This window comes from Alosa pseudoharengus, unplaced genomic scaffold (genome assembly GCF_046254945.1).
Source record: "Alosa pseudoharengus isolate Yale_2024_CS ecotype anadromous, Long Island Sound unplaced genomic scaffold, YU_APseudo_1.1 YU_APseudo_1.1_scf_2, whole genome shotgun sequence".
In the NCBI taxonomy this organism is placed as follows: domain Eukaryota; kingdom Metazoa; phylum Chordata; class Actinopteri; order Clupeiformes; family Clupeidae; genus Alosa; species Alosa pseudoharengus.
Genome location: NW_027468663.1, coordinates 32078726 through 32104180, shown reverse-complemented (window position 1 = coordinate 32104180; position 25455 = coordinate 32078726). Strand labels below are relative to the sequence as shown.

The window sequence follows — 25455 nt, the reverse complement described above, 5'->3', positions numbered from 1 at the left end:
GTTTGTTGGGTTTTTCTGAATCCCACTAAAACTCCCGCCACTTGTTTTCTGTTCATTTCACTTACATTTTTACTCAGGTTAATTCCTGTACTGCCCATTCAGTGATATGGTCTGTAGAGAAGAACCTGTAAGGAAGAAACAACACAAATTGTAAACATTTATGTAAGAAGGTCAGATAGATTTGTACATGAAGAGGAATCAGGGGACTTTTATTTTATAATAGGTCACACAGTAATTTCCTGTGTATTAGGCACATTGTGTATAAGCAGCAGGACTAGGGTTGGACACCGAAACACGGTTCTAATATGGCACCGGTGCCGACGCAAACGGTAACTGCATCGAATAACAACGTGGATTTCGGTGCCTCGTTTCGGTGCTTAAATAGCGTTTTCTTTTTTATTATTACCGGGTATTTTTTTTATAGGCATCACTGCATGTCATGCGCCATCTCTAACGTCTTGCTCTGATAGCAACACATCCAGATACAGTTACCCAACATAAACACTGGATGTATAAACCAGAGCGGTGCACCACACTCGCCTAGAGTGGACAGTGTTTGACAGCTTGCGTGAGCCCAAGTAGGCCTAGCTTACTTTAAAGCGATATCACAAGCTCCTGTCAAAATCTAGCATTGGGCCTAACTACACACAAGCAAAAGGCTATGAAACAACAACAGTAGCCTATATGTTACACAATATCCTTGCTAATGCGCTAACTGGCATTTATTTGAAATATTATCAAAGTTGTAAGGTGAAAACTTTATTACAAGGTGTGTTCTAAACAACATAATGGCAAGATATTAATCTTTCATGTGCATGAGGCCCATATAGCCATTATATCACAATGAATATGAAGATCATGTTAAAAGTTAGCTGGCAAAAACATAAATATGTAGGTTACATACCTGATGTCACTGAGCTGTCAAAGAGGCTACGAAACCATCTCCGTAGCCTACTTTATCGCTAGCTAATTAAACTCAGCTGACTGGTGTTAGCCATAGACATAGCGCATAGCCATAGTTGCTGTTAAAATGCCTACTAGGCTAGCATTGGGAATCTAAACACTTCAACACCGACATGTATCCTAACATGTTCAAAACTATTGCGTGTTATGTGTTAAAGACATGAAATTTCTTGAAGCATTTGGGAACACACTGAATTAACTGAAAAGTAGAGTCCCTGTTAGATTAGCTTGCTTGCAAATGCCGTTGTCCATGACCTATGGCAAACCGCCTACACTGGGTAAACTTGAAAGCAGAGCTTACCATTGTGTGATGCATGCTGTTTTAACATTTAAATGTATTATTCGTAGGAGCAATGAGATATTGATAGTAAATTGAATATAACAGTTCAATTTCATGTTCAAATTTGTCTTATCAATAATACAAAAAAGCAATTCATGCTTTAGACCATTTTAATTAAAAACATTTTAAAAACAAAGTACCGGTTCAGACACCGTTTCGGCACCGGCACCGTTTTAAAAGTATCGATTTAGCACCGGTATCGGATAAAACCCAAACGATACCCAACCCTACACAGGACAATGTTTTATGCCAGTTAAAAGAAACAAAACCATATTAATACCATATTAACTGCCCCCGTGTATTAACCTCATAGCTGAAGAAAATTTGCAAAATCAGTGTATAAGCCGCGGCTAATAGTTGGGAAATTACGGTATTTAGGCCCAGCAAACTGCAAAACAAGCACAACCTACACAGCAAATATATGAGTGTTAAAATGTTAGGGACCGGTGTTGAATAAAGAGTGTTGGTGTTATTTTAACACCACACAGTTATAAAATAGCACTGTTAGTGTTGCCTGTAACTTATTTGCGTTGTCAAATCGGAGTGTTAAGCTCAACAGTGTTGATGCAGCTCTAAGCCACGCCCTTACGTAACGGTTGTCCAGGACGTGATCAAGAAGAAAAACTTTCTCCTGCGCCATTTTCTTTCACATGGGAATACGCAAAACGGTAGAAGGTAAGTGATTAATTTGACTGTCTAACTGGGTATTCAATACTTAGTCATACACCTATTTAACATAATTAATATTTGCTTCATTTGTTGTGCTTATTTAAGTTGTAACCGTCTGTTTTGTATTGTAACATTAGGTAATAGCTAGGTTATAGCAAAGATTTTAGCATGACTCAACGTTACTCTCAGGTTATAACGTTAGTGAACAGTTTACTCCCTGATAATGAACCTACTGTGTAAGCGGGAATATATCGTTGGACTTGTTAAAAAATTAAGTTATTAGGCTGTATTGGTTATGTCAGAGTTGAAAATTGCAATGTGCAGTGTTTAGCGGGAGTAGCATGTTATTGCTAACTAGCAAGCTGGCTAACGTTAAGTTAACGTTAACGTAGTGCTAGTCACATTTGGTTGCTGCAAGCTGAGATGGTGAAAACATGTAGCATGCTAGCCATCATTGACAGGATTGGTGTGACTTATGACATGGACTTCTAACCATGTCCATATTTGTCTACAAAACTACATCGCAACATCGAAAAAGCATTACTGGTAGAAAGACGTTGCGAACGCAGCATTAAAAACTACACCGTCACCTCCCATCAACGTTAGCGGTTTCGCGGTATTTCGGAACGTACGAAGGGGCCGGAAGAAGCGGAATGTTCTTCCCAACCACCGACTTCATTCATCGAGTTGATCAAGTAATATACCAACCACGAAGAAAGATAAAGGAAGAGAACAGGGTGGCATTCTGAGATGGTAGTGAGAGAAGGAATGGTAATATTTATTTTAGCCCTGTTGATGAATTGGCTGAAATAGGCTATGCAAAATATAGATTTGGTGAACCAGGGGAAAATGAATGTTAGCCTCCTGTCTCCGCCTCGTCTTCTCCAATACAAAGAGTTGCTACTGACAACTCGACTTGCATGCATGCTCATTTTCACCGAATATAATCTTCATAACGACAATTATGTCGATGTTGTATAATTATAAGTAGGCCTACAAAACGAAAATTTGCCCACTGACCATAAGTCAGATATTTCAAATAAATATAAATATATTTGATTAGGCTATGCTGGGTTTCGTGGAAGTGAAAATGGCTGTTTTAGTAACTTAGTAGTAGTATTAGGCAGTAGTATTAGGCAGTATGGAGTCAGACAGGCTCAGGTCACCATGGACATAGCCAAATTTTGCAGGAGACTCGATATACAGGCTAATTGCAAATATGACCTGTCAGGATCCTGCAGGGACTGATTGACTCATGTGACTGTCTCCACCCTTGTATGGTCTGCACTTCCTGTTTCCTTAGTTTCCCTTTGTTTCTGCTCGCACCTGTTCCCCGTAATTGTCTTTTTGGTCTAGTCCAGTCCTCTGTCTTTCTGTTAATTAGTCTGTGTATATTTACCTGTTCCTCTGTTCTTTGACGGTTTGTTTCTCTGTCGTGTTAGAAGTCTTGTAAGTATAGTTTGTATACTTAATAAAACGTGGTTGTTCATACTTTTGTTTGAAAGAGTCTTGCGCTTGGGTCCTATCCTGTCTACCCTGACAGATTAGATTAGATTTTATTAGATTAGACAGTGTATAATACTAATAAAACAAAATCTAGAAAAATAATTAGGCACTGATATTCTTTATACTCGTGTTCCTGTAAATGTCAGTCATTCTTAATCTTTGAAACTGGTGCATTGACATGTTTAACTGTTTGCCTAAGATTTATGTTGTATCAATTTATTTTTTAGCAAAGAAATGCTGGTTCAAGTGGAGTGCAAGGGTGTCCTGAAATGGGTTCGAATACCAATGAAGGATGATCGCTATGATTACTTTCAGTTCATTCAAGAAGGTAAGTAAAAGGGTAACTCACCCATTTTTCACATTACACCTATTATTGCATGCCAATATGGGTCAGTTCTTGATTATTAACAGCCAAGTGAATAAACCTCATGATTGTTTTATTCTAAAACAGTTATTTCATTGTGTTATAGGTTAAAACTTAATGGCATGTGTTTGTGAAGCTGTTGCCAAACAGCTTTTATGTACATTATCACCACCTTCTCGCGGCAGAGCATTGGTAGTCCAATGATTACCATTTCTGTGTATAGGCCGCACCCGAGTATTAGTTGCAGAGATGCAGGAATTTTACAAAATTACTGTATCAACTGTGGTTAATAGTTGAGAAATTACAGTTTTTTTTTTTGTTTTTTTTTTCAGTTTCAGCTAAATTCAACCTGCCAAACGAATCTGATGTGGACCTGAAGGACTCATCAGGAGTTGATGTAGATGCTGACATTTTTGATGAGTTAGTGAGATCTGCTGCAGTGTCTTTCAAGGTGTTCACTGAGGACTCTGGTAAGACACAGAAATGCCCCTCCCATTGCATTTACATTTAGGTCATTTAGCAGACACTTTTGTCTAGAGTGACTTAACCCATTCGCGCTGGATGCTGCATGACGCAACATTGACCCTCCTGCTGGATGCTGCGTAGCGCAACATTGACCCTCCCGCTGGATGCTGCGTAGCGCAGCATGCTTTTTATTTCATGTTTCTAGGTGCTACAGAGGCTTAGATATTACATTTTGGTAGACGTTGACAATTTTTAGTATGTTTTCAGAAAACCCTCAGGAAATAAGGTTATTTAGTCTAGAATGCCATAGGATTCTATAGGCGTTTTTAGCAGGCATTTTAGGAGTAAATGGGTTAAAATGAGTACATCTGTCAATAGGAACAGAAACAACAATATTGCTATTGGTAAAATTGGGTGATGTTGCCTTATGTAAAAAATATTCCCCCCCCCTCTTCCCTTAGCTGAGAAAGAGGTCTCTGAGGCCTCCTTCTGCTCAGATGAGGGGTCATTCTCATCAGTTGAGTCTGCGAGTTCAGGCTCCACTGTTATTACAGAATGCACCAAAGCACGGAGAAGGCAACTGGTAGAAGGACCACCTGACAGTAAGGCAGCAAAAGATGTAAGTAGTTCTTAGGTTGTTGGTAGGATGTCAAACCATTTTCAAAATGCATAGCAAGTTTACATGCAACGTCTATATTACAGATGGTCTATGTAGCTCTACATCAAAAAACCGGGGGTGAAGACGTATTCAAAGAGTACAACGCGACCAAAGGCCTTTCTGATCAAACAAGAAGAAAACTCGTCAACATCCTGGTGGCAGATATGATCGAGAGTCATGGGTAAGTGACCAATAAAATACAACCCCAATTCCAGAAAAATTAAGACGTTGTGTAAAATGTTAATGAAAACAGAATGCTATGATTTACAAATTATGTTATCCCTTTATTTAATTGTGAATAGTGCAAAGACCAACATAACAACTGTTGGCACAGAAAATATTTCATTTTGAATATGATGCCAACAGCATGTCTCAAATGTTGGGACAGGGGCATTTCTTTTTTTTCTGGATTCTCTGAATATTTTCATGCTGTTATCTACTGTAGATGAAATCCCCAAATTTTTCGTAATTTCATGTTAAGAAACATTATTTTTATTTAATTATTTGGCCACCCAAAATGTTAACCTTTACCTTCACTTCTGAGAGGCTCGAATGCTTTTTTAAGAAAAATGTATACCCAATCATGGTGCCAGTTAACCTAATTAGTTGTGAAATGTTCCTCCTTTTGTTGTCTATTACACAACTTTTCTAGCCTTTTGTTGCCCCCGTCAACTTTTTGAGATGTGTTGCTGACATCAAATTCAAAATGTGCTTATTTTCCATGAAAGTTGAAAGAAATTTGTAATTGTCAGCATTTATGTCCTTTTTGCAGCAACTTTTTGGGAATTGGGGTTGTAGTCTACTTCATAACTGAAATACTTGTTAAAATGTCTGTTATATACTCTGTTCTCAAGCTTTTACACTAGCCATGTTAAACTTATTTGAACTACTTTTCAAACTGACCCTGTCTTGCTATGGTGTAGGAGGGTCCCACCAATCAATGTCCGTGTGTCCTATGCCCTTGGAATAGTCACCCTTTTCCCCAATTTGAAGGATAAGGCTTCACCAACTGGTTATGTGAGTATTTCCTCATTTAGTCTAATTTGGTCATGTATAGAGAAGCCTTATTGTGAGGTCCTGATACAGACATCAGCTTTGATGGATTTTAATATTGACCGTGCCTCTTGCTTGTGTTCTTGTCTGACAGGAACATTACTACGATCCTCACAGTGGCCAAGGTTACCTGGCCTACAGATTGAAAACGGTTCAGCGCAATATCACAAGTGACTTTAAGAGGAGCTCCAAGTCTGCTGATCAACATGGCCCTAAGACCCTGCGTAAGACATCAACATCTGAGCAGCTGTCAGGTGATGAATGCAGAGAAGCGATGTCCGTGATGAAGCATTCAGCAGACCAACCAGTTGTTAAAGAGAAAATGAAGGCAACCTTCAAGCACCGTCAGAGTATGCTGCACGATCCAGACCAGTCTTCAGTCATCCTAGATCACTTTCCCCGATTCCTGGATACATCAGGCTTGGTAAGAATAGAGACTAGCTTGATGTACCAATTATTAAATATGTTGTGTACCATGTTTTGACATGGTTTCTGTTTGTGTTAGATTAACCAAGACTTCACAATGCTATTTGGAGAAGACATCTCAGGCAAGTTTATTGCAAAATGGCCAACGTTCTACAAACCTAGGATTATCACGGTCAGCGAAGGCCTTCGCCCTGGTACTCATGTGGATGACCTTCTGTCTGCTCAAGAGGAATCAAATGATTATGGTAAGTGTCCACGGATTGTGTTTGCCAGTGTTCTTCATATGCACCCATGAACTATGACTGTGTATACTCATGCGATTACTCATGTGATGTGGGTGTTGCCATACTAATCCACTAGGATGGGACAGTGACTTGGCAGCTATCCTCCTGCTCGTTCATCTTTTGCCTCCAACCGCAAAAGGAAAAAGACATGGGAAAATCAGTGCCACTGAAGCGACTGACCATGTGGTCAAGTTCATGAAGGTACGTTCGGGACATAAATGGTGACAATATTGTTTTGCCTCTTAACACTTAATTTGCCTATGATTTGTCACTTTCTTGGTCAGCTGTGTGTATCTCCCCCCTCACAGCAGTTAAAGGGAAATTATTTATTATTTATCGTCTCCCTCAGAGTTAGATCTTTGCGTGCAGTAACTAAGTCTGACACACCCACTGTTAGCCTAGTTTAGCACAGCTCATTGAGGTGGGCAGATGCAACAAGCCTACAGTATAACTCAAAAGTGACATTAGAACTCCAATATTTGTATGTAAACATCAATGTAAAATGAGATGCAGTGTTTTCTAAGCATATACATCCTTGGAACTATGTTCTAATTCAGGCGAAGCACTACTACTTGGGCAGAGTGATTTGCATGCAGCACCTAAAAAGCACGGTGTTCCTTCTGAAAATCCCAAGTAGCAGTGCTTTGCCTGAATGAGAATGTAGTTCCAAGCTAGCCTGGCCCTTACCGCCTGTGACTACGAATTCTCTTCGTCATACAGTCTGGAACAAAGTAATAAGAATCCGTCTCCGTAATGGGCGGATGCTTATTTCGAGGTTTAAAATCATTGGAGTTCCCTTAACCAATCAGCAACGTTTGGTAATGACGTATGCTGTGCGCCGGAGTTCAGGCTATTACGCTTACCACTTCCGCTTCAGGCTCTTACGCTTCCCACTTCTGCTCTCAGTAGTAAACAGATCGCTGGCTAGTATGTAGGCTACCTGACCGCCAGGGCAGTCTCTTCGTAGTGGATATATCCCTAACTTGCGCCAGCCACAGACCGAGAGTTGTATACCAAAAGAGTCATGTCACCGAGATTATATCAGCTCTTGTCACACGCCAGTTTTCTCTTCTCTTCTCGCCGCTTATCAGACGATTGTTGTTCTACGCAGCCCGGTGACTTCGTCGGAGCTACGGAGCTTTTACTTCGTCCTACACGGGCTGTTCAGACTACACTCTTGGATAAGTTGGATTGTACTGATGACCTACGTGTTATTTAACCTGGAGCTTGCTCAGTTAAACTAACAGTTGTTCGGCATAAAACAACGCAGCCTCACCTTGAGCCATGCTCCGTGACTGGCTAACGTTACTGTCCACAAGCACGGTAGCCTCGCCTGGAGCCCAGCTCAGCCACAGGCCTCTGTCAAACACAAACACGGAGTGGTTTACCTTGAGCCCAGCTCGGTAACCGCTAGTCCCAGTCAAGCACAATCACAGCAGCCTTTCCTTGAGCCCCGCTTGGTAACCGGCTAGCTCAAGTCAAGACACACAGCCTCGCCTTGAGCCCCGCTCGGTAGGCTAGTAGCTAACATTCCATTCCTAGTAGGCCGCATTGATTTTGTAAAGGTAATTTGAGAGTAGGGGGGAGAACAACGAGCAGCAAACGTTTATTTGAAACCATGAAAAGTAGTGATGCATGTAGTACACTTGTGCGTTTAGGTTTAGTAATCACCATCTGATAAATCAAACTTTTTTTCCAAAGCCAGTTGGAAGGAGAGTTTTACGACGTCCTTGCCATTTATAAAATTGACAAGACAAGCCTCTTGTTCCTGCTTTAATTGCGTGATGCCCTCGAGAGTTGAGACAACTTCGCGGATAGCTTCTAGCGTCTCTTCCTCCGTCGCCATTGTTGCTATAATGTTGAACTACAAGCTTCGCTGGACTACAACAAGCAACTCGGCAGGCAAGTTCCGCGTCATCACTCAACTGTTCGCTGATTGGCGCGGTTGTACGCGAACCGCATACTGTCTGTTGGGCCAGACTACGTGCGAGGCTGAAATCAAATTTTGGCCGGAAGTACGTAGGATGGTAACACCAGGCTAGTTCCAAGCATGCACATGCTTAGAATATAGCTGTCATTTCACATTTAAATTTTAAACACATTGTAATTATTGGTCACATTATTCAAATAGGACAATGTTGGCGTTCTGTTGTCACTTTTTTTTTTTTTAATTTTAGGCTAGTTGGTCAATGAATTATGCTAATCTAGGCTAACCGCATCAGACTGAGTTACTGCACGCACAGTGACGAGAAGGGTATGCATCATCATATCTAACTTTGGGGGATAACATTTAAAATATTGTAATGTTCCTTTAAAAGAAAACGCCTCTTAGCAAAGGATGGGTGAACATGGGATATTTCATCTTGTTTAATATATATTGTATATATTTTACGGTTGTAGTCTGGTGACCAAATGGTTGAAGTATATTGTTTACATAAAATAATGCTCTTAAAATGATTTGGTGATATTTTATTCACTGTTGTGGGGACACTGTAATCAAGGAGGCCAAGATAATGAGGGAATTCATTATTTATTTAATATGTATGCACGTTGCTCTTGGTTGAATAGATATTCAGTAGATCCCAAAAAACTCTGCCTTTAATGTGCCATGTCATTGAGGTGTTTAGATGCCTATCCAGCTAAAGGAAGGTAGAGAATGTTTTTTTCTGCCTCTTCGGTGTTTAAACAAACACAAAATACTGTTCCTAATTTCCCCTTCCAACACTCTTAGGTGGGGACGAGCATGGTGACATTCCTTGACAGAGTTGGATCGATCAGCACAGCCCTTCCTCCTATGTGTTGGAGAAAAGAAGAGTAGTATCCAGAAGTTTTACGTCATCCTCGATCAGAAGGCCATTCCCTGCGTGGCACAGACAGCTGTGGCTGCCTTCGACGAACTGTTTAAGGCCCACTTTGTCTTTGCTGTATCCTACGACGAGGCCTTGTGCAACTTCTACACCTTCATTCAGACTACCGTATATGGGATTGACGTCGGCACTACAAAAGAGAGTCCACGGGTCAAGGAAATCAGGGCAAAAGTTGATCATATTGAGGTTTGAAAATGTTCACCTGTTACATTTGCAAGGTACAGCACAAAAGTTGCTCTTTTTTTTTTTGCCCCCAACATTTGAAGTCTGGTCATGCTTTGTATCCAGGACATTGCGTTTGAAATGTGCCGAGACCGGGTGTTTTTCTGTTTTTTACACATATTGAGGATTGAAGAAACATTTATTGAGAGTACATGGAGACTGTGTAGCTTCAAGTTCTGTTGACCCTCCTATGTGTATTAAGATTATAAATATCATTATCAAAGATTTTCACTTGAAAATGACGAAAGAATGTACAGTATATTGTGCCCTACTGCAGTTTTGTCTGATGTGCCTTGAATTGTGAAATTATTTAATACAAAGGTCATTTTTTTCTAAAATTTCTGCCATTTGTCTTTTATTTCAGTTAGTGGGGTATTGGGGAATTTGACACCAGATAGATAGATAGATAGGTAGATAGATAGATACTTTATTGATCCCCAGGGGAAATTCAAGAAATACCAATAACACCAGCTAGTGTTATTGGTATTTACACCTAGTAGTGTTAACTATTAGTAATTTTTAACACTTGAGTTTTGTTGTATTCACACTACACTGGTGTTGGTGTTGAAGAAAGCAGTGTTCTTTTTTAACATTTTATCTTAACACTAACACCAGTGTAGTGTGAATTCAACACCATAAAGTGTTGTATAGTATTGGTGTAGTGTTGAGTTTTAACAATATACAGTGTTGATTCAACAAAAATTGGGTGTTGACTTTCTAACACTTTCAAAAATGTTAATTTAACACTAGAGAGAGTGGATGCATATAGACACTTTGCTGGTGTTAAAATTAACACTGTGGGTGTTAATTTAACACTGGCAAATTTGCTGTGTAGCCTGATCCAGGTCAGAGACCACAGTACTAGACTGGTGTATGTTTCTAGAAAGGGTAGTTGGCTAACCTGTCACAACCTTAAGAGTTAGAACTGTTGTTCTTGGATTCAGTGGATTCAGTAGAAAGAGTAGTTCCAACGCTCAATTGTAAACATGGGCGGAAAGTTTGGTATTGGAACAACAGGTCAAAAGTAGTCGTTGCAGTGTCGTTTATGGATATTTTGCGGTTGTCAACGTTTCAATTGCATTAGTTTGACTAGATTGACCCTTCTATATTCATACCTGAACGCCCTCCAACTGAGTATTTCACTTATTTAAAATTTACATTCATTCAGTGGTGGAACAATCGAGGTTACTTTTATAAAACGCACCCCTGGTGGGATTGTATGAAATGGGTCAAAGAAGGAAATAACACTTTTTTGAAAAGCTAAAAGCAAAAATGTAAGAGTTCCAATCCAATTCACACATTTGATGAAACTGTTCTTGCTTCCTGTGAATGGCAAACAACCAGACCACCAGACGATGAAAAATGGAACGCAAACATTCGATTTTTAAAACTAGTTCAGCAACTACATCAAAAATTAAACTATTGAATGATAAACTTGAAAGTAAACTGCTTTGCTGTATACACAAAACAATACAAGAAGCCATTTGGTCAATACATAATTCAAATGTATTGCAGTTTCTTCCATTGAGGATATGTCTTTTAATACAGTCTCTCCATGTCGGGCGTGTCACTTCAGAACTGAGGCAATGTCACTGCCAAGTCAAAATGACAGGCTGATTACAGACGTGATAACACAATGCTTGCATGAGAGATACAAATCAACAGGCAGTTAGTCACTTGTTTTGCTCTTTCTCACAGACACAGCGCAATGCATTCTCAGCATTTTTGTGGTTTTCTATTTTTATCTTATGGGACTATATTTTTAGATGCCATGTCCTTAGGGCATGGACAAAATGAAATGTCTACTTCCTACTACCAGCAATGACTACCATCAAGTAAGAACATCACCAAAACCTTTTTTTAGGTTTTAAGTGGTCTTTAAGTGGACAGAAACTATTATTGTATGTCGTGCTTCCAAAAGGTATATATGAAATAGTGGTTGTCATCAAACTGCAATATGCACTGTGTATGCTAAGCATGACAACCTCCATTGAGATGGACTCAAAAAACATTTATGGTCTCCCTAATCAACTGAAATTATTTTCAGTGAAAAATATCTATAATCTGGCATGTTCCGCCACCACATGTCACTGACGAGAGGGTATGACGCACTGTGTGCAATGTGTCTACCTCTAGCAACACTACGTCAGTTAAGCATAAAAAAAGTCTAAAGACAGCCTAACACGAGTTAGGGCAGGCAAGGCTATATTTAACCAACGATAAAGGCCCTCCATTGTATGGTGAATGGTATGCCTCTCATCTCTATTGGAGCATGACTGATTTCGTCACACAGCGTTTCTATGCTGAAAGTGGCCCATCAACCTACTCTTGTGAGGCATCAGGTCTCTGGGGATAAAGACTTGCAACTTCAAAGCAAAGGTGAACACTCAGTGCACTAATACTCCTGAGATGCTGTGATTTTGTACAGGGGTTTGAAAAATGGACCTTGTGCAGTTTGAAGATGATACAACTTCAGTGTTTTATCCAGGCTATGGACAAATGATGTAAGAATATTTCCGTTTTTATACATATGCATATCATTTAGCCTATAGTTGTTATGAAAATGTCTGGACAAACAGTGATTTGTATGTTTTATATGTCAGACACAAATCATGGAAACCCCGAATTCATATCCACCTACAAAGTCTGACAAAAACTACAATACAAAAGAAACCCAAAGGGTATGTGCTACAAATTGCCATTTAAATGATTAAGTCTATTCAACTTGATTTCTTTGTTAAACTTTTTTGTACTTTCTGCTCACTTCATTTGTCTCATCTTTATTGAACAGGCCAACTGCTGCTGATGTGGACCTCTGGACTAAATCTTTTGAGTGCCTTTTGACTGACCAGAGTAAGGATACAAAAAATGAAATATATACAGTCTTGATTATAAATAGCCAAACACCTCCCAGTAATCAGTGAGATCTTTTTGATTTAGTAAACATTTGAAAACTTCTTTAGCTTAGCAGTGGTGTTCACTTAATTGCTTGCCTCCTATTGCAGATGGACAAATGGCATTCAAAGCATTTCTGAAGTCAGAGTTCTGTGAAGAGAATTTGGAGTTTTGGCTTGTCTGTGAAGAATTTAAACGCATCAAAACAAAACAAATACTGGCTTCCACAGCTATTGACATGTATGAACAATTCATCAAAACGGACTCTCCAAAACAGGTATGCAGAATACAACACAAAATGGCAAGCAAATTTACCATCTTTTAAAAGATGAGAAAGACATTTTACTTGAAAAGTAAATCCGTCTAACTTCAGGGTCATTATATTATCAATTTCTTTCCATCTCAGATTTGCTTTGATCAACTAATAATTTTCAATCTTCAATATGCCACCTTTAAATTGTGTAGTTGTTTTTTCAGAGTCAGCATATCATACTGCGATGAAACATTAGGCAATACCTACAGTAGAACCTATACCTAGAAATTAAGGGCATAAGAAATAAAAACTGGTTTTGCAAACTGGGTAACGTAGGTAAACATACAACAAAGCTTATCCTTATTTTGACAACTGTGAAACAATTTTGTTATTTGAGTGTTAATACTAGAAATATATATGGTACAGTCCACAATCTGCAAAAGGTTGCTGATTTTTTAGTTCAATAGCCAATCGAATAATACCCCTCCCATCTTTGCTGAGAATCAAGATCCTTGTGTACACCTTTGTGTATCACATTTGATAAAATGTAGGCTAACCCTTGCAGAGCTATTCCTGTAATGAAACCTAATCATAATTTGGATACTGTTTGATACACAATGTAGTCTTGTTTAATCACCTTTCTACTTTAAAAACAAATAATGTCAAGAATGTAATAACCCTTTGGTCCACGTCAGATCTTCCATACTGGTCCTCATTTGTGGACAGTTGATTTCACTATTTCTGGGTTTCAATTTGCATGATGTAAAACTTCAAGCCTCAACACAACCACAACCTAGTGGAATATAAAACATATGTTCTCATTTCAGATTAATTTGGATTTTCACACAAGAGACTGCATCACACAGAGCCTCCAGCATCCTACCACCTCCTGTTTTGTTGTGGCACAGAGGAAAGTATATCACTTAATGGAGAGTGACAATTACCCTCGTTTTATCCAGTCAGACTTTTACAAAGACCTACGCACCACAGCCTGCACAAGAACCAAAAAGAATCGCAGGAGAATTCTGCATTGAGTGAGAGACAATGTGCAATGGTAGTGTCAGTTGCCACAAAGAAATTAAGAGATACACTCCCCAGTGCTATTATTATGTCAGTCATATTTAATTTGACAAGCATGTGTTGAGAGAAAGTCATGCTTGTTCCCAAGAGCATAATCATGACCCTTATGGATAGTACAGCAGCTGCACAGCTTCCACTAAACAACTGACATCTCTGGCATGTCGGACATGACAGTGTTTTTATTGCAATGTACAGATGGTCTGCATTGATCTCTATTTTATTGACTGAAAGTGTTTGATATGTTTCATTAATTGTTTCTATTCTGTCTTGTTTGAGTATGCGTTCAATGTTCATTCCTGTCAGTTTACACACATGATATTTATATGTAGCCTACCGGTATATATAAAAATGTAATACCTGTGAACAAATTGGCTTGAATGCATGCAACTTTCAAAGACAGCCTAACCAACAAGTTTCTCTCACACAAGGAAAGATTTGGAGCCAAGGTTGTCGTCTAAACCCAGGCTAGTTGAGCCATCTAGTGGCTCTTTTGGTACCTCGCCACCTTTCCTACTACTGTTCAGGCGTCTGGCAACTGTACATCCTGTACCTAGAAATTAAGGGCATAAGAAATAAAAACTGGTTTTGCAAACTAGGTAACGTAGGTAAACATACAACAAAGCTTATCCTTATTTTGACAACTGTGAAACAATTTTGTTATTTGAGTGTTAATACTAGAAATATATATGGTACAGTCCACAATCTGCAAAAGGTTGCTGATTTTTTAGTTCAATAGCCAATCGAATAATACACAGTTGGGCCAAATAAGGGGAGGCTGGTGCCCCCACAGGAGGATGATGTGCCTAATTAAACCATTTTAAATGGACAGTAGGGCTATGTCTACATGAGCCAGCCATGATCTCACTGTCTTGTTTCCATTAGGAAAAATCAAAATCAATAACACTACAGTTGGTTCCAACAACATGCATGTAACAAGGGGTGGACAGTAACTAAGTACATTTATTTGATTACTGTACTTGCGCATGATTTTTGAGTATCTGTACTTTACTTGAGTATTAATATTTTTGGAAACTTGTGACTTTTACTCCACAATGCTTGAAAGACAAATATTGTACTTTTGACTATATTGAAATATGAGCATTACTTGTTACTTTTAACCACATTTGATTCTTTAAATGCAATAATGTGATAGACCATCACGAAGTTCATCTTGGCTGAATTGGCTGAGGTAATGATGGTGACAACAGATTCTTCAAAGGTTGAGAAACATAATTTCTGTCCACTGTGCAACAGCTTGTTGCATGGTAGACTGACAATAAAATTCACTTTGATTTTGACGTTGACAACAGATTCTTCATCAGAACATCCTCCATGTAACCTGGGAGACCCCAGACGAACCTGTTAGCAATTGAGATTTGAGAAGTGGTCTGGTGTTAACCAGGCTATCCTCCATGATCATTGTGAAATTGGAATGACAATCACCTGACATTCACAACATAGCTAGATCTTTCACCTAGCCTACATCATTAAACGATAAGTAGGGCCTATTCGGCAATTAAAATGTTTTAGATTTGTGAACAGAGAATTAATAATTATTTAAATTATATTATTGCATCTACAAAAAATCTTGCAAAGCTATCAAAAAAATAGGTCAAATATTGTTGTAAGGAACTAGATCTGGTCCTATGACCGATCAAAGGATGTAGCTAATGGCCAAATAAAAATTAGCCTATCATTACAATACATTAAAAAGGAAAAATACTTGTAGCCCTACTTCTGAATACTTGTATTTTTAAAAAGCAAGTACTTCTGTACTTTAAATCAAGTAAAATTCTGACTAAGCAACTTTAACTTGGAGTAGGCTAGGCCTAATATTTGACAAGGTGTATCTACTTACGTAAAGGAATTGTGTAGGCTCGTCCACCTCTCAAACACTGCACATGGCTGGCTAGGCCTACTTTATAAATGAACAGTCAGGATAGGCAGGGCCTAGGCTCCTGGACGAGCACGAGATATTGGAGGTAGCCAACTGTATTTAACAGGCAATTATTTTCAATTTATATTATTTTAAGTTATATTATTAGTAACAGAGTAGAGATATTTACATTTAAATTGCCAGCCAATTTCTTAAAAACCTGAATAGAGCGTTTAATTAGACCTAAGCCTACTTTAGGCTACCTGTCATTGCGGCCAACTCCGAACATTGATTGCCCTGTTGACCTCATTTTGACCAGCCACATTTCAAGTGAGCGTGCATTAGTTACCAGAGAAACACGTTTACCATTCATTGTATCGAAAAATGTATGCGTAGTAGACGACGTCTATTCGAACCTGATTGAACCCGTAGCCCTGACCAGTGACCACCGTGGTGAGAGAGGAAAACACAGCTGTCTCTCCCAGCAACCACTTCGGCCACATCTTGCTTGTCACGGTCCAACAAACGGATCCTAGGGAGGAGGGCCTTTTTTGGACGTGAGGCTGAGGCTAACTAAGTATTTGAATCTACCTATAACACTTAAAATCTACGCATTGTGGTAAGTACTGCAAAATGTGTAGTGCTACTACTCAGGGACGTGTAAAGTTACAATTAACTGGTTTAATAGTCAGCATCCTATACTGCAAGGAATGTCTGACTCAACCAGTCTATTGCACAAGCATTCACACTCGCTAGCCAGCTAGCTTCAAGCTAAATACATCTCGAGCTACCGATATGGTTAAATCTGTAGTTTAACATAAGCTAATACAGTTGTCGGTTCTCTGTCGCGATCTACTGCATTGACATTTCTGAAGAATCACTTCAGCATTGCGTAACTGTTATCTGAAATGAACTGATCAGAATGAAAAACTAACGTTAAAGTTATGGCTGGACTGAGGATGGGAGGTCGCTGCATCCATCCCCATGGTAGCAGCCTAACGTTAGTATATCTAGCTCGCTGGTATTGTAGTTGTTGTCCCGTGCCTTACAAATTATGACGCTGACATTTCACCATCTCGAAAGACTGTTAATTTAACTAATATAAGATGGTGTTCAGAATATATACTGTCCATTGTATAATAATTCAACGCTTTGGATTCAGCTGATGGAGGCATTTAATCGCTTTAGCTTGTTAGCGTAGCTATCAGAGTAATGCATGCCAGCCATGTCAGCTGGTTGGAGTTTAATGCTAACTTTAACGTTAGCCACGATATGGCTGGACAACAACTGACAGTTATGGTCAACAATACTGCAATTTGGTCAGCAGCATCCATCACTACTCCAACAGGTATCTTTACTCTAATGTTGGCGGTCCCAGGCTTAACTATAGTGTTAAGACCGTTAGCCTTATTTTGGCCATGGTTCAGAATATTATTGCAATCTGTGAAGCTGTAACACTGTCTGTTTGACTTGGCTTAAGTTAACTATGTGGCAAACCGTTTCGATGCAAGTTGTTACTTCTTTGGAGTGCTCCAGCTCAATTGTATTCTATGACCAGTGAATTTAAGAAATTGCCATGGTTTCGGACATGACAGACACAACTATGATGACAGGCTCAGTTACCTATTGATGCAGACATATTTCTGTCATGTTGTTTCTGCAGTTTGCAGATTCATGGATTCTACGGAGTGCACTACTGAAGGAGGTCAGCCTGGGGCCGTCGATGACCCTCTCATGGGTGCTATGGACCTTTGCCGTCTTCGCCGGTTCCTGTGTTATGGGTCAGAGGGACCTACTTACAACACCAAGGAGCCATCACTCGGCATTGAAAGCGTGTTGACCTTGATCCAGCTCTTGGAGAATGGCAAAGGCTGCGATGTGGTGGAGGAAATCCGCAGGTTTGGACAGGACGGACGAGCCGTCCGCTCGAACCCTGCACTGTTCGCCTTGGCCGTCTGTTCACAGCATTCGGATCCAAAGACCAAGCAGGCGGCATTTCGAGCCTTGAAGGACCTATGTCACCTCCCAAGCCAGTTGTTTGCATTTATTCAATTTAAGAAGGAATTGAAAGACGGAATGAAGTGTGGTATGTGGGGTCGCGGCCTGCGCAAAGCTGTTGCTGATTGGTACAACAGCCAGGACCCCATAGTTCTTGCTCAGGCTGTGACCAAGTGCAAACACAGGGCAGGCTGGTCACACCAGGACCTTCTTAGACTTTCACATATGAAGCCAGCCAATGAAGGTGAGTAGATGAGCAAGAATTTGACTTGAACTTTGAATTGAAAATAGATTAACGATTTAGGGATCATCCACACATGTGAAATGATGACTGCCATTACAAGTGTGTGGTAAAATAGAGGTAGAAATGAATGTATGTGTTCATAACAAAAATCAATAACAAATCTTCTTCATAGTGCAAATAATATCATTGTATTTTACAGCTATTGCACTGATTAATAAGTACATAACTAAAGGGTGGAAAGAGGTTCAGGTTGCGTACGCTGACAAAGAAAACTCTGAGGATGTTGTCAAAGTCCTGACATACCTTGAGGCCGTGGAGAAGACCAAGCACTCGAATGACGAGATGGAGGTGATCCATCTGATTGAGGAGCACAGGCTGGAGAGGGAACAAATCCTCACAAATCATCTCAAGTCCAAAGAGGTCTGCCACTGGAATGATCTATGGCTGATCTGTGTGTTTGGGAACTGAAGTGTAGTGTTTTGTAGTTACTTGGACCGGCTCTTACTGCACGGCATACAATTGAAAGTTTAAATTGTGTATGGTATAAATTGTATATGGTGAACGTATTTGTTACAGTGGTATTACAGTCTGCCTTAGATTTTCATGTGACCATAGGTCCCATAATTCTTTCAACAATATGAATTTAAAATCAAACTAATGTATATTATAGTTTGGTCTAATGGTCATTTTTAGGGGCAGCATAAGAAGTACATTTATATGTGTAAAGGATAATCTGGTATGATGTACTTTCTCAGTTGTCTTGACAAATACATAGTCTTGCTTGGTTGTAGGTATGGAGAGCTTTCTTAAAAGACATGCCACTGGCTGCATTGCTTCGACATTTGGGCAAGATGACTGCTGACAAGGTTTTTGCCCCAGGAAGTGCTGATGTTGCAGCTGTTTGTGAGAGGATTCAGAATGACACTGCTCTGAAAAAGGTAACGGCTGCACATTGATTACCTAGAATTTAGTTTAGAGTCATTTTTTTCAAATAGAAAAGCTACTTGAAGAAAGTAATATGTGATTTGAAAATCATTAACTGTACTAATTTCAGTATGAAATATGAAGTGACCTTTTTTCCAGTAAACTGATGTACCTGATCTCTGTGTAATTTAGCCTGCATCATTCATTTTAAATTCCAACGTCTTTCAGTCAAAGTTGCATCCATTCAGCATCTTGCTGGCAACAGAGAACTACAAGAGGGGCCACGGCAACAGAAGTAAACTGAAATGGGAGCCAGATGCACACATCATCCAAGCTCTGGACTTTGCCTTTTTCCAGTGCTTTAAGGTCAGTCTGATTTCTGGAACATGTAAACACAGCACATATTTACAACTATTGATATCAAGATGCCGCTGAGGGTATAACTTAAGCCATAAATGATAATAGTGTCAGTGTATCTGTGAATAGGGGATATGGGATTTGGAATGTGTCATGAGATCTCAGTTGTCTGTCATTGGCTCTCATTCGGTAGTGGCTGATACCATGTGCATCATTAGCATGTGTGGAAGGAGGGACACCATATGGGGTTGGTTGTCAGTTTGGATAAGTGGATTTGCATTTTACGTGTGAAATAATCCTCTCTATCTTGTTAACTTGGGATGTATGACACTACCAAGTATAAATACATTGTGGTTCAGTCATATAAAAATACAACCTAGAGTCACTGCACAAATGTCTTTTAACATGCATATTTGAAACAGTTTGAATGACCTGCAGAGGTTTAGTTAGCTTATTTTAAGCTGTGTTCCAACTATATATCCATAGCAAAACTAAAACATGTGTTTTACCCTGAAATGAGAATGCGTTCTGTCGTCAGTTAAGAATGACTGTTTACAAACATCTGTCTCCTGTTAATGCCCCCCCCCCCACACTCACACACACACACAGAATGTGGAGGCCACAGGTAAGAGGTTTGTGGTCAGTGTGGACGTGAGTGCTTCGCTGAGCAGCACTGCGCTGGGGAGCTCCGTCAGTGCTGCCACGGCAGCTGCCGTCATGAGCATGGTGAGCATTCACAAAGCCCGGCTTCTCCTAGCAACCCATGGCTCTGGTATACATTTTTCAGATGCCTACATTGTGGTATCACTGGCTGTGAATGTATGTTGAGAGCGAGGAAGAATTTCTTGAATGCTTTAACTCTCTCAAATGCTAAGGTTAAGAACATATAATGGCTTGACAATGTGTCTGTTTTCTTAACAAACCAGCTGCTGCTTCTCAGAATGTAATTAAAAACAACAGTTGATCAAATGTTTTGTAATTCTTGAAAGTATGGCTGTAATTTCAGGGGTTGTGATGCAAGTCATACTTTTTGTTCAAGGTCATTACGCAGACGGAGAAGGATGCTCAGGTGCTGGTGTTCTCTGAGGGAAATGTCAGCCCAATCCACCTCTCTGCTGAGATGTCTGTTATGCAAGTTACAGCAGAACTGGTGAAGGTACAAACATGTGATTTAAAAATGTTACTTGACTTGATGCCCTAATGTTAAATAAGCACTAAAGAAGATTAGCTCTCGGGGTCCCCTTACAGTTGAGAAGCGACAAACAAACTAAATATGCGTCTTTTGCTACAAAGTATGATCATAACTCCGATACAATATAGAGGGAATGCACAGACAGCAGTCCGTAGAAAGAGATCTGTGTGGGGCAGCCGTGGCCTACTGGTTAGGGCTTCGGGCTTGTAACCGAAGGGTTGCCGGTTTGATCCCTGACCCAGTAGGAAAAATGTGGGCGGGGGAAGTGTTTGAGCACTGCTCTCTCATGCCCATATCCACGGCTGAAGTGCCCTTGAGCAAGGCACCTAACCGCTCACTGCTCCCTGAGCGCCACTGTAGCAGGCAGCTCACTGCTCTGGGTTAGTGTGTGCTTCACCTCACTGTGTGTACACTGTGTGCTGTGTGTGTTTCACTTATTCAGGGATTGGGATGAATGCAGAGACCAAATTTCCCTCATGGGATCAAAAGAGTATACTTATACTTATCTCCGAATTCCTGTAGCATAGCAGCTTTTCCATTTCGGAGGAGTGGCTCTGTTCAAAATGGAAAAAAACTGCTGCCTTTTAAGATATCTTAGAATTACCCGAATAACAGTAGTTTTTGAAGGCTGCATCGATGCATCCTCCATGCTCCCTACTACCCATAATCCTTTGCCGCAACATCAGAAACAGCTGTGAAAAGTAAACAAAGATGACAACGGTAATGGCTGCCGAATCTGTTGAAATGGGATTTGTTTCACTTTTTTTTTGCTTGGATTTGTCAAAATCTAGTGAGAAATAAACACTGTACTATCTGATTATAGCATTGTTGTAACCATTGATGGCGTCTGGTCTGATATACAGTATGTGCCGCCTGTCTACCGTTAGCCTGCTAGCTTCCGTAAGCTAGTTTAGTTTAACATTCCGGCTTTTGCTAAAGTCATACCAGAGAGGGTTAAAGCGGAGTAATATTTGACATAGGCCTACACCAAGAGTGTGTGCTTAAACATTTGCTGATTAACCAAGTCTGCTTCTGGACATATTTCTCATTTTGACCTGATGGTAATTTTGATACCATAGATTTAATAGAGACCCAGTCAGACCAATAGTATGAAAAATCAGGAACAGAGTTTATTTACAATGATGCGCATCAAGGGAGAGACAGCATGACTTCACCTAAAGATCCATCAGCTGCTCTAACTAGACAAGGAAATAGTTAGGGTTTAAGTATCCTTCCAGGCTGACGGGAGATCCCGTTGGTCATCCCATTTCACATGGACTACACTGAATCACACTCTGATTAGTGGCAACCTGGCAATCCGGAGCAGATAGCTATTGATGCAGCCATGCAGAACAGTGAAACACTGCAAAGTCATAATATTCCCGCTTATCTCTAAATACATAGTCACACAAAGATATACACAGGAACAGTACAGGTATCAGTCATTACATAGAATCATACTTTTAGTATCAAAGTGACCCACTAATGAGAAATGCAGAACATTATACCACATATTGGAATATTGGACATAATGCAGAACATTCAACCATATATTGGAATATTGGACATAATGTTCTATTCCACTTTCTCTCAGACCATAGTGTAACAGGATGGGTATGAAGCCTTTAATAAACGTCTTGTATTCAGCAGTGATGTAGTTTTTAAGATGAAGGTTGCTTTTGTACAGGTTGTGTGCCTTGGGTAACCCTAACAGTGAAATGTCAACTTGCTTTGCTGCAGGTCAAGGTATAGAATATACTGTAGATGTAACATTATTCCACTGACCCAGAGTTGTGTTGGGTGTTCAGATCCCTGATGGCAGCACAGACTGTGCCCTGCCCATCCTCTGGGCCTCAGAGAGTGAGAGGCCTGTGGATGTCTTCCTCATCTTTACCAACAATGAGACCTGGTTTGGAAAGGCCAACCCGGCAGAAGCACTCAAAATGTACAGACAGGTAAGTCCCTATGTAGTGGAGTTCACTTCACTAATCATTTGCCATGTATAGCTGTGAATGGTAAGAATTTATGGAGTTATTTGAACTGGTGATGTGTCATTGCTCTTTGACCAGACGACCTCCAGTCTGACCAGACATTTTCTATACCTGAAAAAGATTTAATGATCTTGACACCCAAGCCTACAGGTCCTCCAATTCATTCCTCCCTGTTATTGTCTGATATAAATTAGAAATTTTCAAAGACAGTGTATTTCCTGAGTTAGATTGACGGATCCTGTGTGTGTGTGTGTGTGTGTGTGTGTGTGTGTGTGTGTGTGTGTACGTTCATATGTTTTCCTTCTATCCTCATTCACACACATACACTCACCCACACCCACAGTCACTCTCTCAAACACATACACACACACACACTGTAGTTAAGCGTCTGGTTAGTGCTGGGCAGTATGACCAAAAATGTATATCACGGTATTTTTTCAAAATTCTTACGGTTTCACGGTATATGACGGTATTTTTTTTTTTTTCATGCATAATCAGATGTTCACAGCATTTTCTACAGGTTGAGAGAGGAATTGCTGCAGTACATTGACTAAGGATGGTCTATTTTACTGTCATGATGTAGAATAACTCCACACTAGTGGTAATGCAGTTTTGCATGGCCCCAGAAAATGATGCTGTTTACAAAGAGCCACTCATGATTCTAATGAAGAATCTAATCAGAATGCAAAAACAATTGCAGTCAAAATACAGAACTTTTTCTGTGCAAATTTCACAAACATCTTATATAACCAATAAAACGTATAAAACCAATACAAAAAGTAGTGCAACTTGCAATAATTATACTTTTTTTGAAAATTATACAATTTAAAATAAAACCTCTCTGCTAATATGCTTACGCTGTCAAATAGGCCTATCAGAAACATGCCTTATTGTTATTGTGTGGTTTGCATGACGTTAGTGGTATAGGCTAACGTTAACTTCATGTGGATGTAGATGTCTTTGTTAGCCTGCCATGAGCTTCGGTTCGGTTCGCTAGGCAAAACATTAACAAAAAAGTTCGTTTTGGTGCACTGATGACAGTCAGGATCATTTCTAACTAGCCAGCTAGAATTGCTCAGTTCACTTCACTGTGTTCGGTGGGTTGCTAACTAACGACATCACCTACTAGCCAGCTAGTTACAGCTGTTGAACAATCTCAATAGAATTTTCGTGACAGTAAATCCCTTTCAATACAGTAGAAGGGGGTCACTTGCGCTTCAGCCTGGTTGGTGCTCGCGGAACAGGACGTAGAAGTCAAGAAGGGAGATCCAAGGTCTAACAGGAGCCAAGGAGCAGGACCGGAGCACAATGCTTTAACGTGTTTTTATTAGTGCAAACTGACTAACGTTTCGACGCCCATGGACTCTGAAGACGCATGGGCGTCGAAACGTTAGTCAGTTTGCACTAATAAAAACACGTTAAAGCATTGAGTGCTCCAGTCCTGCTTCTTCCCTTTCAATGCAGTATCATTTAACGTTCTTTCCTTAACTAAAGAAACGATCTAAGGTATTCTGTGCAACACCCTTAAATAAACCCCTTACTTAAGGAGAAATTAAGCCTTAAGGGTCATACTGCATGAGGAAAACTTAAGGTGTTTTGTGTTTACCCTCACTATGCCTGCCTCGCAGTCGCACCATGCGTGCGTGTGAAAAAAAAGTCCCGTCGGAAACACTGTCCAAACGTTGTGTAATCAAATACACCGGTATGGCGGTATATTAAAAATTAATATCATAACGAAAATATACACCGGTTTATGGTGTGAACCGGTATACCGCCCAGCACTACGTCTGGTCCAATAATCACACCGGAAATATGTTCCAGTGTACCATTGACTGAACTACTTTTTTTGTCGTCTGCAGAAAATGGGCATCAATTCAAAGTTAGTTGTGTGTGGACTGACGACCACGGGTCTCTCGGTGGCTGACCCTGACGACCGAGGCATGCTGGACATCTGTGGCTTTGACTCCAGAGCCGTGGACATCATCCATAACTTTGTTCTGGATCTCATATGAGAGGACTGTTGTCTGGACATCAGTATGACCCTGAGAACAGACTCCTGCAGAAGTGAACTGTTGTCACACTGAACTGATGTGCCCAACAAAGCACAACCTCCATGGACTAAACAAAGAAACCCTTAACTGCCCAATGATGTCTCTCACTTGTCAAAAAGTTACATTTTATTTAGGTTATATTTTGTCATCCAGCCGGCTGGATGAGTTTCAATATATATTTTAAAAACAGGATTTGACATCCAAGATGTGAATTTCACAGGTTGACAGATGATACGGTATACCACACACTTTCACACATTTTTGTATTCCCAGTCTTTTTATGAGGTAACACAATGTTATTGAAGCCCTAGAACCTAGAGTTTGAAAGACTGAATGGAAATGTGGTATGATATTGGATGTTGCAATTTTCTACCTGAGCCCTCTTGTTGGATGTCTTTAGGTACTTTCATTTGGGACAAAATCAACAACGTAAACCGAATATGGGGGCATCGGGCTTACTCAAAAGATTAATATATATTATACATTTACTTTTACCGGGGTTAACAGGCAGAGGTGTATCTGTAGGAATCCTGTCCATGTTGGCTGACAGTGGGAAAAGAAGTTTACTATGATAGCCAGCAGCTCCCAAGAACGCATTACTGGTATTAGCAGGCTAGCTAGTTTAATGCTGAACATGTTTTTGCTTTTTCTCCCTAATGAAAGTACTTAAAGACATCTATCAATAGGGCCCCAGGTTCTCCTTTAATGCTGGCCTTTAAACACTTAGCTTTTGGTCTTTTGCCAAATATTACAAAACATTAAAGGTGCTCTAAGCGA

General features: G+C 40.0%; 3 protein-coding genes across 4 annotated transcripts; all 3 read left to right on the top strand.

Annotated features, from left to right (window-relative positions):
- Positions 1–3277: 3277 nt before the first annotated feature.
- Positions 3278–9546, top strand: LOC143133466 (uncharacterized). The gene is made up of 10 exons (XM_076293228.1): positions 3278–3421; positions 3706–3806; positions 4175–4312; positions 4769–4926; positions 5010–5146; positions 5889–5982; positions 6113–6442; positions 6524–6689; positions 6805–6929; positions 9460–9546. Exons 2-10 carry the CDS (start codon positions 3713–3715, stop codon positions 9544–9546), a joined length of 1329 nt encoding a protein of 442 aa, XP_076149343.1. The 5' UTR covers positions 3278–3421; positions 3706–3712.
- Positions 9547–12081: 2535 nt separating this feature from the next.
- LOC143134310 (regulator of G-protein signaling 21-like) lies at positions 12082–15343 on the top strand. Its single transcript, XM_076294581.1, has 5 exons — positions 12082–12321; positions 12421–12498; positions 12609–12670; positions 12823–12989; positions 13793–15343. The coding sequence occupies exons 1-5, from the start codon at positions 12257–12259 to the stop codon at positions 13997–13999; spliced, it is 579 nt and encodes a 192-aa protein (XP_076150696.1). The 5' UTR covers positions 12082–12256; the 3' UTR covers positions 14000–15343.
- Positions 15344–15439: 96 nt separating this feature from the next.
- Positions 15440–25455, top strand: ro60 (Ro60, Y RNA binding protein). Of its 2 annotated transcripts, XM_076294580.1 has the most exons (9): positions 15440–16540; positions 17585–18163; positions 18363–18583; positions 18955–19101; positions 19316–19453; positions 20054–20170; positions 20484–20600; positions 22445–22591; positions 24487–25455. In XM_076294580.1, exons 2-9 carry the CDS (start codon positions 17596–17598, stop codon positions 24637–24639), a joined length of 1608 nt encoding a protein of 535 aa, XP_076150695.1. In that variant the 5' UTR covers positions 15440–16540; positions 17585–17595; the 3' UTR covers positions 24640–25455. The 2 variants fall into 2 exon arrangements, with proteins under 2 accessions (XP_076150695.1, XP_076150694.1); XM_076294579.1 differs by lacking the exon at positions 15440–16540 and having other exon boundaries at positions 16556–18163.

Excerpts from the sequence above, each read along its gene's own strand:
- LOC143133466 (XM_076293228.1), top strand. The coding sequence starts at position 3,713 with ATGCTGGTTCAAGTGGAGTGCAAGGGTGTCCTGAAATGGGTTCGAATA. Across the intron at positions 4,313-4,768 it reads GGTGTTCACTGAGGACTCTG|CTGAGAAAGAGGTCTCTGAG; the intron begins GTAAGACACAGA and ends CTCTTCCCTTAG. Across the intron at positions 6,443-6,523 it reads TCCTGGATACATCAGGCTTG|ATTAACCAAGACTTCACAAT; the intron begins GTAAGAATAGAG and ends TGTTTGTGTTAG.
- LOC143134310 (XM_076294581.1), top strand. The coding sequence starts at position 12,257 with ATGGACCTTGTGCAGTTTGAAGATGATACAACTTCAGTGTTTTATCCA. Across the intron at positions 12,322-12,420 it reads CCAGGCTATGGACAAATGAT|ACACAAATCATGGAAACCCC; the intron begins GTAAGAATATTT and ends TTTATATGTCAG. Across the intron at positions 12,499-12,608 it reads ATACAAAAGAAACCCAAAGG|GCCAACTGCTGCTGATGTGG; the intron begins GTATGTGCTACA and ends TTTATTGAACAG.
- ro60 (XM_076294579.1), top strand. The coding sequence starts at position 17,551 with ATGCAGACATATTTCTGTCATGTTGTTTCTGCAGTTTGCAGATTCATG. Across the intron at positions 20,601-22,444 it reads TTACAGCAGAACTGGTGAAG|ATCCCTGATGGCAGCACAGA; the intron begins GTACAAACATGT and ends TTGGGTGTTCAG. Across the intron at positions 22,592-24,486 it reads CACTCAAAATGTACAGACAG|AAAATGGGCATCAATTCAAA; the intron begins GTAAGTCCCTAT and ends TGTCGTCTGCAG.